The sequence below is a fragment of the Phyllopteryx taeniolatus genome, chromosome 15, assembly GCF_024500385.1.
Source record: "Phyllopteryx taeniolatus isolate TA_2022b chromosome 15, UOR_Ptae_1.2, whole genome shotgun sequence".
NCBI classification, from domain to species: domain Eukaryota; kingdom Metazoa; phylum Chordata; class Actinopteri; order Syngnathiformes; family Syngnathidae; genus Phyllopteryx; species Phyllopteryx taeniolatus.
The window spans coordinates 7,748,094-7,760,426 of NC_084516.1; the positions used below are offsets into that span (position 1 = coordinate 7,748,094).

General features: G+C 41.1%; 2 protein-coding genes across 4 annotated transcripts in view; both read right to left on the reverse strand.

Moving 5' to 3' along the window:
- Positions 1-7,185, reverse strand: part of LOC133489786 (calcium/calmodulin-dependent protein kinase kinase 2) — a 35,904-nt gene extending 28,719 nt beyond the window's left edge. Inside the window, exons 1-2 of one of the 3 annotated variants that reach the window (XR_009791994.1) lie at positions 6,761-7,185; positions 3-298 (exon numbers count right to left, since the gene is read on the reverse strand). Coding sequence is in view for 2 of the 3 variants with exons in the window: in XM_061798886.1 (XP_061654870.1) it covers positions 3-236 (234 nt within the window). In the remaining variant the exon portion in view is untranslated. The remainder of the gene's footprint in view (positions 1-2; positions 299-6,760) is intronic. The other 2 variants (XM_061798886.1, XM_061798887.1) reach the window with 2 other exon arrangements.
- Positions 7,186-8,375: 1,190 nt separating this feature from the next.
- snrpd3l (small nuclear ribonucleoprotein D3 polypeptide, like) lies at positions 8,376-11,855 on the reverse strand. Its single transcript, XM_061747713.1, has 4 exons — positions 11,697-11,855; positions 10,625-10,764; positions 9,478-9,670; positions 8,376-8,602 (listed from the first exon to the last, which is right to left on the reverse strand). The coding sequence occupies exons 2-4, from the start codon at positions 10,748-10,750 to the stop codon at positions 8,538-8,540; spliced, it is 384 nt and encodes a 127-aa protein (XP_061603697.1). The 5' UTR covers positions 10,751-10,764; positions 11,697-11,855; the 3' UTR covers positions 8,376-8,537.
- Between the last annotated feature and the right edge of the window lie 478 nt (positions 11,856-12,333).

Here is a 12,333-nt window from a genome sequence, read left to right on the forward strand (position 1 = left end):
ACCTCCTCCTCGCCGCCGGTCGCTCCAGATGATTTGTTGGGTTCGCACTCTGTTACCACAATGAGGGATTCCATGGGGTCTGGGGATGGCGTTTCAGAGTGGTTGCTGAACGGTGGCGCGGGACAGCTGCAGAGCAGATCGGGGAGCGGTTGTGAAGGCTGTGGCGCTGGTGCATGACCGCCGCAAGAGGCGACAGGCTCAGCAGCGGGCCAGGCGGTAACATGACAAGGGAACATGGTGCCTCTACGCAAACACTGACAACAACTGCTCCATCAGATGGGAACTCGGGGGAGGATGCCTAAAAGCAAAAAAAGAAAAAAGACTGATACATTCCGAACCATTTTACACATCGGGTTATATATCAACACGTGACCATAAAAAGGATAAACTACGAGTAGCACTTGCAGGTGTGCTTTGACATTAGCCATCTTGTGTCAGATATTAAAAAGACCCAGTGGGATTCTTGTGTTAATTGTGGAGCAATTACTATTGGAATTTTGAAGAAGGTAAATTGAAAACTGTGACAGGTGCAGATGTGAAAAGAAGGGGGAAAAGAGATGCACTGATCTTGACTACAAATACTGTATGTTGGCTATTTGCTGTTTGATAAAATTTAAAATCAATATGATTCTCAATCTTTACATCAAGGTTTTAACATAACAGTCATCTGTGTGGGTTTGATGGAGGAACTTGCTATGAAACTATGCTAATGGCTTCACCCAAGTCAGTCGAAAACACAAAAATGAACAGATTGTAGTTTGAAGGTGTTTAAGATTATTCTGGTATTCATGAAGAAAAAACTTCTATATGCTGCAAATATTCCAGTTTCACCCTGCAGCCACTGTAAACAAGACACTAAGCTGTTAACTTGGACATAGCTCTGCCTTTTGCCGTCAAAACATTGCTGTCTTATGACTGCTATCATGACAGCTCTGAGCAAGCTGTGATAAGGTTTCACAGGTGCTGAGAAGCAATGCTGTAAATCCAGACCACTCTCAGATCTCAGTGGATTTATCCGCCTCTTCTGTCCTCCTCTGGCTCCAGTGAGGCAACGAGTTATTTTCCAGCCTCCTCAATACTTGTACCTTTTCTCTTAAAGGACCTTTGTCATACGTCACATAATCCAAAAGAAGGATGACAAGGGCTACAGTTACTAATCCTCTTAGAAGATGACACCATAGTCTCATTCACTAAATAGAATCCCTGCACGTCTTTGAAAAAAAAAAAAAAAAAAGTATTTTTATAGCTATTTCTCAAGCCAAACAGTTTGGCTTTATTAAACCAACAGGCTTGGGGGCAGATTTTGGGTACACCCTGGACTGGTCACCGGTCAATCACCTGGCAAATTCACATTTATGGACAATTTAGAGTCTGCAAGTTAACCTAACACATCGTATGTTTTTGGAATGTGGGAGGAAACTTGAGGATTCAAACCCAGATCATTGACTGTGAGGCATACATGCTATGAACTTGGGGTTGAACCGACTAGTTTACTTTACCAGTCCACACTGACGGTTTGAAGTTAGAACTTCTATCCTCAAATATACTAAACCACAAGTGTTATGAACGCCCTTCTGAAAAGGCGCTCGCTACTGCTAGCTGACAATGCAAACAATGCATGACCCTGTGTCATTGTTTTTCCATGTCTGTCTGTTGAATAACTTTTATTTCTTCTCGTGTGTGTGTGCTTGGACGGACGGACGGACAGACAGATAGACAGACAGATAGACAGATAGATAGACAGACAGATAGACATAGATAAACAGATAGACAGATAGATAGATAGACAGACAGACAGACAGACAGACAGATAGACAGATAGATAGATAGATAGATAGATAGATAGATAGATAGATAGATAGATAGATAGATAGATAGATAGATAGATAGATAGATAGATAGATAGATAGATAGATCGATCGATCCCTGGTTTATCCAGTTTTAAATTTGTCTCTTATCGGACGTCGGATTAGAAAAGAAAAAAAAAAAAGACGGATGTCGATATGCGTCAAAATGCCGAATTTCGGTGACAATAATCACCCCGGCCGATTATCGGTCTATCCCTAATCTACACGTCCAGATCGTTAATCACTAATTAATAGATGATTACGCACCATGTGCACCATGTTTGCAATAAAACACTTTCAAACACACCTGTTTGAAAATGTCACATAAAACAGCCTATAGACAAAAAGATCTACAGCTATTACTGATTCTGAGGATCTGTCTGCAGGCCTTTAACTTTCCTGATCCTCTGTGATCACAGCAGCTCAATGGAAAAATCTGAAAAATCAGTCTGATTCAAGCCTTTTCAAACACCAGCTGCCCAGCTCCAGATGCTCTACTTAGCATCTTATTGTCACAAAAGTCACGTGGCCTCACCTTCTCTATCAGGGGAGTAAGTCTGGGTTCGCAGAGCTTGTGTGAGGGTGGTGGCCAAAGTCATATACATGCAAGCACAGACGCTCCCCTAAAGACATACTGTACATGTACAACATGGGGCCATCTGTATGAGAGGAGGATCCACGGCTTCATTAAGAGATCAACAAGGCGACCGACCCTGAGAGTGATCCGTGGAAGAGATAAGCTGCTGTAAATGGACGGATGAGCATCCTTGACCAACTTCACTTAAACGCTGACATATAATCACAGCTGAATATACAGAATATCAAAGTAAACCATACATCCCTGTAGCCTACGTAATTACAGTATCGTCCTTTATCTGCAAGAAAACTAGATATGATTCAACATTATTATGAAACTATTACAAATATGAACACTTACTTATTAAATGTTTTTATTAAAAAAAACGAATTTTTACAATAATCCCCCAGTAAACATCTCAAGTAGACACCTATTAGTCACAGCAGTTGAGTTAAGAAAAAATGTTTATATGAGCAAAATACGATAATTCAGATAAGGTCATTTAATAGGATTATAAAATGCATTTTTAAGCCTAACTGCCTCTATGCCAAATAAATACATTACCCGAAGTATACTCCCGGTACTTTTGTTGAGTTCAAAAGTATTACAAATATGTACAGACAGATATGTAATATATTTTATTTTAAAACACTTTTACTCCAAGTAGATACCTGCTACTTTTTGCAGAGCAGTTTAAAGAAAAAAATAAAAATAAAATGCTAGCAACTATATGAGGAAATACACATTCAGATTGCATTTGTTACGATTGTAAAACGCCTTTTCACAACCAATAAACAATTTACCCAAAAGTACATGCCTGGTACTCTCTCAAGTTGAGTGCTAAAAAAGACCATGGCCTCTCGATATGAGGAAGTCAGGTAGTTCATATAAGGTTCTCCTTCTACTTTTCCTTTCGGCTTGTCCCTTTAGGGGTCGCCACACCAGGTCATCCTTTTCCATGTAAGCCTATTTCCTGCATCCTCCTCTCGAACACCAACTGCCCTCATGTCTTCCCTCACGACATCCATCAACTTTCTCTTTGGTCTTCCTTTAGCTCTCTTGCCTGGCAGCTCCATCCTCATCATCCTTCTACCAATATACTCACTATTTGTCCTCTGGACGTGTCCAAACCAAGTCTGCTCTCTCTAACTTTGTCTCGAAAAAATCGAACCTTGGCTGTCCCTCTGATGAGCTCATTTCTAATTGTATCCAACCTGGTCACTCCGAGAGCGAACCTCAACATCTTCATTGCCTCCACCTCCAGCTCTGCTTCCTGTTGCCTCTTCAGTGCCACTCTCTCTAATCCGTACATCATCGCTGGCCTCACCACTGTTTTATGAACTTTGCCCTTCATCCTAGCAGAGACTCTTCTGTCACATAACACACCTGACACCTTCCTCCACCCGTTCCAACCTGCTTGGAGCCGTTTCTTCACTTCCTGACCACACTCACCATTGCTCTGGACGGTTGACCCCAAGTATTTAAAGTCCTCCACCCTTGTGATCTCTTCTCCCTGTAACCTCACTCTTCCCCCACCACCCCTCTCATTCATGCAAATATATTCTGTTTTACTTCGGCTAATCTTCATTCCTCTGCATTCCAGTGCATGCCTCCATCTTTCTAACTGTTCCTCCACCTCCTCGCCGCTTTCACTCCAGATCACAATGTCATCTGCAAACATCATGGTCCACGGGGATTCTAGTCTAACCTCATCTGTCAGCCTATCCATCACCACTGCAAACAGGAAGGGGCTCAGGGCTGATCCCTGATGCAGTCCCACCTCCACCTTAAATTCGTCTGTCACACCTACAGCACACCTCACCGCTGTTCTGCTGCCCTCGTACATGTCCTGTATTATTCTAACATACTTCTCTGCCACTCCAGACTACCGCATGCACTACAACAGTTCCTCTTTGGGTACTCTGTCATAGGCTTTCTCTTGATCTACAAAGACACAATGTAGAACCTTCTGACCTTCTCTGTACTTTTCCATCAACATCCTCAAGGCAATTAATGCATCTGTGGTACTCTTTCTAGGCATGAAACTATACTGTTGCTCGCAAATACTCACTTCTGTCCTGAGTCTAGCCTCCACTACTCTTTCCCATAACTTCATTGTGTGGCTCATCAACTTGATTCCTCTATAGTTCCCACAGCTCTGCACATCACCCTTGTGCTTAAAAATGGGCACCAGCACACTTTTCCTCCATTCCTCAGGCATCTTCTCACGCGCTAGAATTCTATTGAACAAGCTGGTCAAAAACTCCACAGCCACCTCTCCTAGATGCTTCCATACCTCCACAGCAATGTCATCAGGACCAACTGCCTTTCGATTTTTAATCCTCTTTAATGCCTTTCTAACTTCCCCCTTACTAATCATTGTCACTTCCTGGTCCACCACACTTGCCTCTTCTACTCTCCCTTCTCTCTCATTTTCCTCATTCATCAACTCCTCAGAGTATTTCCTTCCATCTATCTAGCACACTACTGGCACCAGTCAACATATTTCCGTCTCTATCCTTAATCACCCAAACCTGCTGCACATCCTTCCCATCTGTATCCCGTCTGTCTGGCCAACCTGTTTAGATCATTTTCTCCTTCTTTAGTGTCCAACCTGGCATACATGTCATCGTATGCCGCTTGTTTGGCCTTTGCCCTATGTCGCATCTTAATGTATTCCTTTCGCCTCTCCTCGGTCCTATCAGTGTCCCACTTCTTCTTAGCTAACCTTTTTCCTTGTATGATTTCCTGTACTGTGAGGTTCCACCACCAAGTCTCCTTCTCTCCTTTCCTGCCAGAAGATACCCCAAGTACTCTCCTGCCTGCCTCTCTGATAACCTTGGCTGCAGTGGTCCAGTCTTCTGGAAGCTCCTCCTGTCCACCGAGAGCTTGTCTCACCTCTTCCCGAAAAGCTGCACAACACTCGTCCTGTCTCAGCTTCCACCACATGGTTCTCTGCTCTGCCTTTGTCTTCCTAATCTTCCTCCCCACCACCAGAGTCATCTTACACACCACCATCCTATGCTGTCTAGCCACACTCTCCCCTACCACTACCTTACAGTCGGTAACCTCCTTCAGATTACATCGTCTGCACAAAATGTAATCCACCTGCGTGCTTTTACCTCCATTCTTGTTGGTCAGCCTATGTTCCTGCCTCTTCTGGAAAAAAAGTGTTCACTACAGCTATTTCCATCCTTTTTTGCAAAGTCTACCGCCATCTGTTCCTCCAAGTTCCTTTCCTGGATGTCGTACTTACCCATCACTTCTTCATCACCCCTATTTCCTTCACCAACATGTCCATTACAATCTGCACCAATCACGACTCTCTCTCTGTCTGGGATGCTCAGAAATACTTCGTCTAGCTCCTTCCAGAATTTCTCTTTCACCTCTAGGTCACATCCTACCTGTGGGGCATAGCCACTAATCACATTATAAATAACACCCTCAATTTCAAGTTTCAGCCTCATCACTCAATCTGATACTCTTTTCACCTCCAAGACATTCTTAGCCAACTCTTCTTTTAAAATAACCCCGACTCCATTTCTCTTCCCATCTACACCATGGTAAAATAATTTATATTTAAAAAAAAAAAAAAAAAACAGCCGTGGCCACTATATGAGGAAATGCATTCATTCATTAAAGTAGACCAATTTGCATTTGTAGATTATTGTTACTAGTCCATTATTATAATTGTCAATTAACTCTCTATAACTATACAGTAACAAGATCACATCAAACAGGTTTCAAGTGATTCCCTGTCTTGGTTATTTAGCACTCAGTCATTAACTGTCATTGTTCAAATTTAATTGACCATTCATTGAACTTAACAATAGATCAAAAAAGGCTTCAGTTCGGCCACATGTAAATTAGATACCATTAGCATATCACATTGAATGTATACTGGATTACAAAACACCAGCAATATAAAAGTGTTGCGCTCTATGTGAAAGATATTAAAAAGTGTTTCCAGTGTAATACGCTGATGCGTTCAATGCCCTCATCTCTTTCACGACCACTTTAGGTACAATAATACAAATTCCTGTCGGTGTGTACCACTCTGTCCATTTCACGAATAATGCCACAATGATGAGCTGGACAGCCACTTTGAATGTCATTCAAACAACGAGCATACATTGTTGGTTAAGAGACACAAATACATTTGGGGGTGTAAAGCAGTCGCCGAACGTCCCACCAGGCTAACTCGGCTAACGTTAGCAGCCGCTGCCTCCCCCGGTCGAGTTCCAGATGTTAAGCGAGGATGCTAGCGTCAACGTCCAAGTGACGACTGTTAACCGACAGGCAAAAAAGACCGCTTAGTTAGGAAATAAAAGCTTACCTTGCTGTGTTATTTAGGCCTACACACCATTCAAACGTGTCGAGTGCTCTCTCCTCTTCGGAGGCGGTGGAGCAGTGAGATGTGACAGCTCCAGCAATGAAGCTTGTGACGGAGAAAAGTGCCTCACAACCAAATAGTACGGACAAAAAAAAAAATGGAAAAAAAGTTTCAAGATTAAGTATGCTGAAGACAACTAGCTAAATCCACCGCTAGAGACTGCGTTGGCTTCGGTACAAATCTGGTTTATCTTATGACCTAAATTTAATACTTGGCTCTCGGGAATCTCCACTTCTTTCGGTGGGACATTGGCTCCCCTCGTGGCCTATCGGGGCACTGCAGTCAATTTAACCTCAAAAGGCGTACCAGGAGTCCTCGGTTTACGGCTGAGTTCCGTTCCTACATACGTAACGGATTTGTACGTAAATCAGTTTATCGCTTAAATATGTATGGAAAGCAGTTCTGGAACCAATATGACGCCAAAGTCCGTCGTAAACAGAGTACGCCCTGTATAGTGAGTGAGAGTTGGAGAAAGCACCTTAAGCCCTTTATTTATATATATATCTATATCTATATATTAAAAAAATAATAATAAATTATTAAAAAAAAAAAAAAAAAAAAAAAAAAAAACTTTCCTTCAAGCTCCAAACTGTATTTGCGTTCCAGTCTTACAACTTAAATTGGGCACATCACAAACCAGTCCAAGATACTTTGAAGCATTTTTAACTATGTTATGTTATGTTGTCTTTTTGTTATGATCAAAAAAATTATGGTTTTATTCTCTCTTAATAGTATAGTTTGATTATGTATCCTGTATTATATTGTCTTGTAGATGTATTTTACTGCTTTTTTACATCATGGCCAGGGGACTACAGATGAAAACTAGCCTTCTGGCTAATTCTGGCTTTTTTAACCATGTGTACTTCATGTGTTTTATGAAATTGCATTGTCCCCTTTCAAAAATGAACTGAACTAGTAGAACCACATTCTGTTCACTTAATAGCATATTTAAAAAAAAAAAAAAAAAAGTTTTGCCCCCCTTTGTCTGTGTTTCAGACAGTTTAGTAGATTCTCAGTCACCCAGGTCATGGTCAACAGCAAAGGTTTAATCTAGGCAACTGGGCTATTCTTGCTCAATGAATTTGTTGTTGGTTTTCCAAAAATATAAAAAAATGTCTTGGGCAATTATGCTATTGGGCTAACAATTCTGCAATATAGTCACTGATTGTGTTGTCACCTGACTTTTGTGCAGGCAGCGTGGGTTCAGTTCCCACTCAGCGAATGTGTGCGCAAAATGGTTGTCCGTGGCTATGTGTGCCCTGCGACTGACTGGCGACCAGTTCAGGGCGTAGTCCGCCTTTCGCCCGAAGTCAGCTGGGATAGGCTCCAGCGCCCCGCAACCCTAACCAGCAAAAATGTGTTGAAAATGGATGGGTGGATGGCATTTGCAAAATAGATAGGTAATCAAAGTGAAAAATGGTATAACATGAAAAAATTAAGTGTACCCATATGTACAGTAGTTACAATTGAATAAGTCTAAACATTTTCAGATGTGTTGATAAAAAAAGATTAAAGGTAAAAGCAAATTAGAAATGTAGTTCAGTATATAAAAAATACATCGACTTGAAATACTTTTATTTATTTTTTAATTAAAAAAACTGGAGCAATACACTGCAACACGCTAGATCAAGAATAAGACAACCAATTGAAGGTGGGGAGAGCGGGGGGGGGGGGGGGGGGGACCAAAAAAAGACTATACAAAAAGCAAAAGCTGCAGAAATTATCTTCTCTTTTGGAACATATTCCCTCTTCCCATTCCACCACGTCCTCTGCCTCTTGCGGCCACTGTTGAGAAAGACAAGAGAATTGTTTTAGCGAGTGACAATGTTAACACTTTGCAAAACAACCCAAGGGCGCTTTTGAGTAAGCCAATTCTAAAATCTACTAAGTGCATGGAGGGACTGTCATAAAAGAACACTATCATACTCACAAAATGCCCATTTTATATATAATGAGCAGGCAAATATTGCTTCTGAAGTTTAGTATGACCGGCTGACTTATGACTTCACAAAAAGGTTTGCGCTTGTACAAAGAATAAATGGGGCATTTCTTTTGCCGCATTTTGGTGAAATTAGTTAAAGCACATGGATTGAGGCCCTCTCGCATAAGCAGTGATGATTAACTGAAGTAGCAAACCTAAAATGCAATGTAAAATGATTCTTATATCAAATAGTGTTCCCCCATTAGAGACTGGGGCTGCAGCTATATAAAATTTGTGGGGCTCATTATGTTACCAATCATTCCATCGATTGATCAGACAAAATTGATTTTACACAATTAAATATTACCAATACAAAATACGCATGTGAGATGCATGTATTTTTGTCCACTTGGGTTCTCCATCCTCGCATTCTACACTGTAGTATGTGTGACTTTTAATGTGTGGCCTGGCAAGTGACGTGCGTCAGCGAATCAGAGTGCAGTTGGCTGCTGTTTGCTCAGGTTAGCCAGTCTGTGCATTGTTACCGTGAGCACCAACTTATTTCTACACGGAGTGAGTTTGCAGTAACAGTGTGTGTGGGGGGAAAAAAAAAAAGATCACTGCGAAGTTGTGTGACAAGGATTTTGCCTTGATTTTTTTGGGGGTGATAGAATTTTTCAATTAATTGTAGCAGCGCTAGACATGAGTGCAAGATGGGATGTAGTCGAGAGTCACTTACCTTGTGCTTTGAGAATGGCTGCCTTGCCTCTCCCAGCACCAGAGCCCTGGTTCTTATTCTTCATGCTCTTTAGCATGGGCGCATTCTTTAGCATATCAGGTAAAATCAGGAAGCGAATCTTGCTGCCGCGGATATATACTTGCTCCAGCTGGGCCACCCGCCCGTCGCGATAGGTCACCGTGATGTTAGACATCTGTGAAGCAGGGGGAAAAGCAACAAGGGCAAATTTACAACTCAACGGAAAGTAACTACAGCGTCATCAAGGCTTGAAGGTAAACAAAAAATAAAAATGTCCTTGCTTTGTTAAGCGGTTAGACTCGCAGGGGTGTCAAACTCTTTTTAGTTTCAGGGTGCATTATAGTTAGAGGGCCGTTAGAACGGTGAAACCATAATGTTTAATCATCACCAAAACATTATTACCATTACACAACAAATTGAGGGATAACTAGTTTTGAAATCAGAAGACAAGGATATTAGTTTGTTCAAGTATTGTTTAAGATACTGTAGAAGAAGTGTTTGGCAACAGAAAAATGCAATATCTAAACATTATTGTTTATTATTATGACAATTTGGAATTTGGTAGAGATTTTAGCAAAAATCACAGAAGTTGACAAGCATGATTTGCATATAAATCACACATAAAATGATGTGGTGGGCCGCATCTGGCCCCCGGGCCTTGAGTTTGACACCTATGGGTTAGCGGATGAGTTCGGGCAACTGGGCAAGTGTCGCATTTTGCAGGGCTGTCTACAACCGTTTTAACTAGAGCTAGGCATAACTGATTAGTCAAGTAATGGACCATTAAGAATTGTTCATTGCGTGGCGCTATCTTGAAGTAGCTGAGACAAACTAGATTGCACTACGTGGCTGCAAGTACCAACCAACAGAAGGGCTGTTGATTCACATTCTAAAAGAACACTGTCTGCAATGTGAAGGCGTGCTACATCCACACAGAACTTCACTATGGTACTGAAACGGGAGTCTGTACAATATTAAAAATGTCTTCCATCGCTGCAGAGTCAAAGCGAGAAGTCTCCCTTGAATTATTATCCAACATTTGTTGAATAACTACTCGCTTCTGAAGCTAGTTGGCATGAAAATAAAAATTGTGAATGAGAACAGCCCACTGCCTGTAGCAGTGTCTCACCTGGCAGTTCATGTTGTCCTCAGCCTCAATAAGCTTGCCTCTGTACACCTCTCCAGTGTTGGTCTCGCAGGTCACAATGTGTCCCTCGGCCTCATGCAGGACTTTGATGGGCACACCGATCGACATCTTGAGCTAGTTTCCTACAAAAAATATACAACAAGAAATTCACTACTCGTTATTCATTGGCATTGAGGTGAGAACTGTTAGGGCTCAACAGCATGAGTGGGGTGCACACATACGAACAAGTGGGTGAAATTTGCACATTTTACCCTTCCTAAATTGGCAAAGGCCAGATTAGATGTCGCTAAAATATTATCTTGAACAATTTTCTTGTGGCGTCGACAATCGGACAACTCTACATCACTCATGATGCAAATCTGACGAGGGGGTTGCTCTCGTTTTGTCCCTGAAAATGAGATGCCTCAAACGGACGCCGCCATTGAAAAATCTGGAAAGGGACTGTTTAAACATCACATTTTAGTCTCAACTAATTTTTTTATTTTCTAATTTTTCTGCAAAAGAGTCTTGTATCGGTCACACATTTCCCAAATATTTACCATTTAGTTCTGGACATGTCCATTTGGGCCGATTTGGGACATAAAAAGTCGCATAAAATCCTTGCGAATTTTACAAACTAGGGCTCATTTCATACGTGTTTCAAATCTCTACCCAACGATATGCTCTATTTTGATATACAATTAAAATTTTAGTAACAAACCTACTATTTGTTCATCTAACACTCTTGATTGCAGGTGCTGTGCGAAGCTATCAAATCGCGAGTTAGCTTACAACCAAACAGCGAACCGCTTATAGAATACAAATAATACGTTTCAAGAGGCCCCAGACGCACAGTTGTGATCATAATAATGACTCACGAATATAAGGCAGCTTGTGTGACCTGTTTAGTATAAAACACGAAGGATAACTATTGTCCCAGCTCTATCGTGAAGGGAAGGAGCCATGTTAGAAGAAATAATGAATTACAACTGCCGCTCGTTCAACCTAATACGCACAGCATAATCATATTGAAACATATTAGTGGTATATTTTTCAGCTTTTGTGCTGTTCTTACCTGGAATATTATAGCTGCAAACCACTTTTTCGCTTATAGTTTTCGCCAAAGAAACTCAACAACGTGCGTTCGTCGATTTCTTGCGTCTTTGGAGCCTTTTTCCGCCTACCCACAATGCAGCCCAGCTGAACCAACCCATTCAAATGCTTCCGGTTTAAACCCGCAGTGCATTGTGGGACTTGTATTATATCATGGCATCCGCTGAATCCTTGTAAATTTCAGATTTATTTTATATTGTAGTAGCACAAAATCATTGATATTTATTCCTTTGAATTGACTTCCTTATAAATCCACATTATCTAAAATGACACGAACGCAGATTTGATCTTTGTCGAGTAGCATTTACTATCAGATGAGGGCAGTATTGAGTAATGTCAAATCTAAAACCACCAATTAAATGTACACTAGCCACAAATATATTACATAAAAGCTTGTTTGAGCCAATAGATACATTTTAAATATCATTCTATAAATTTTGGAACTTTGTGGTTAATTTCCAAAAGTTTCATTCATTTCATTCATGTTTGTGAAAAATATGTGTAAAACCTGCCAGTATCATTTTCAGTGGTTAAATTATTATGCCAAAACATAATACATGTACATCATATATGGCTGTATGGTACACACATTATGTTGA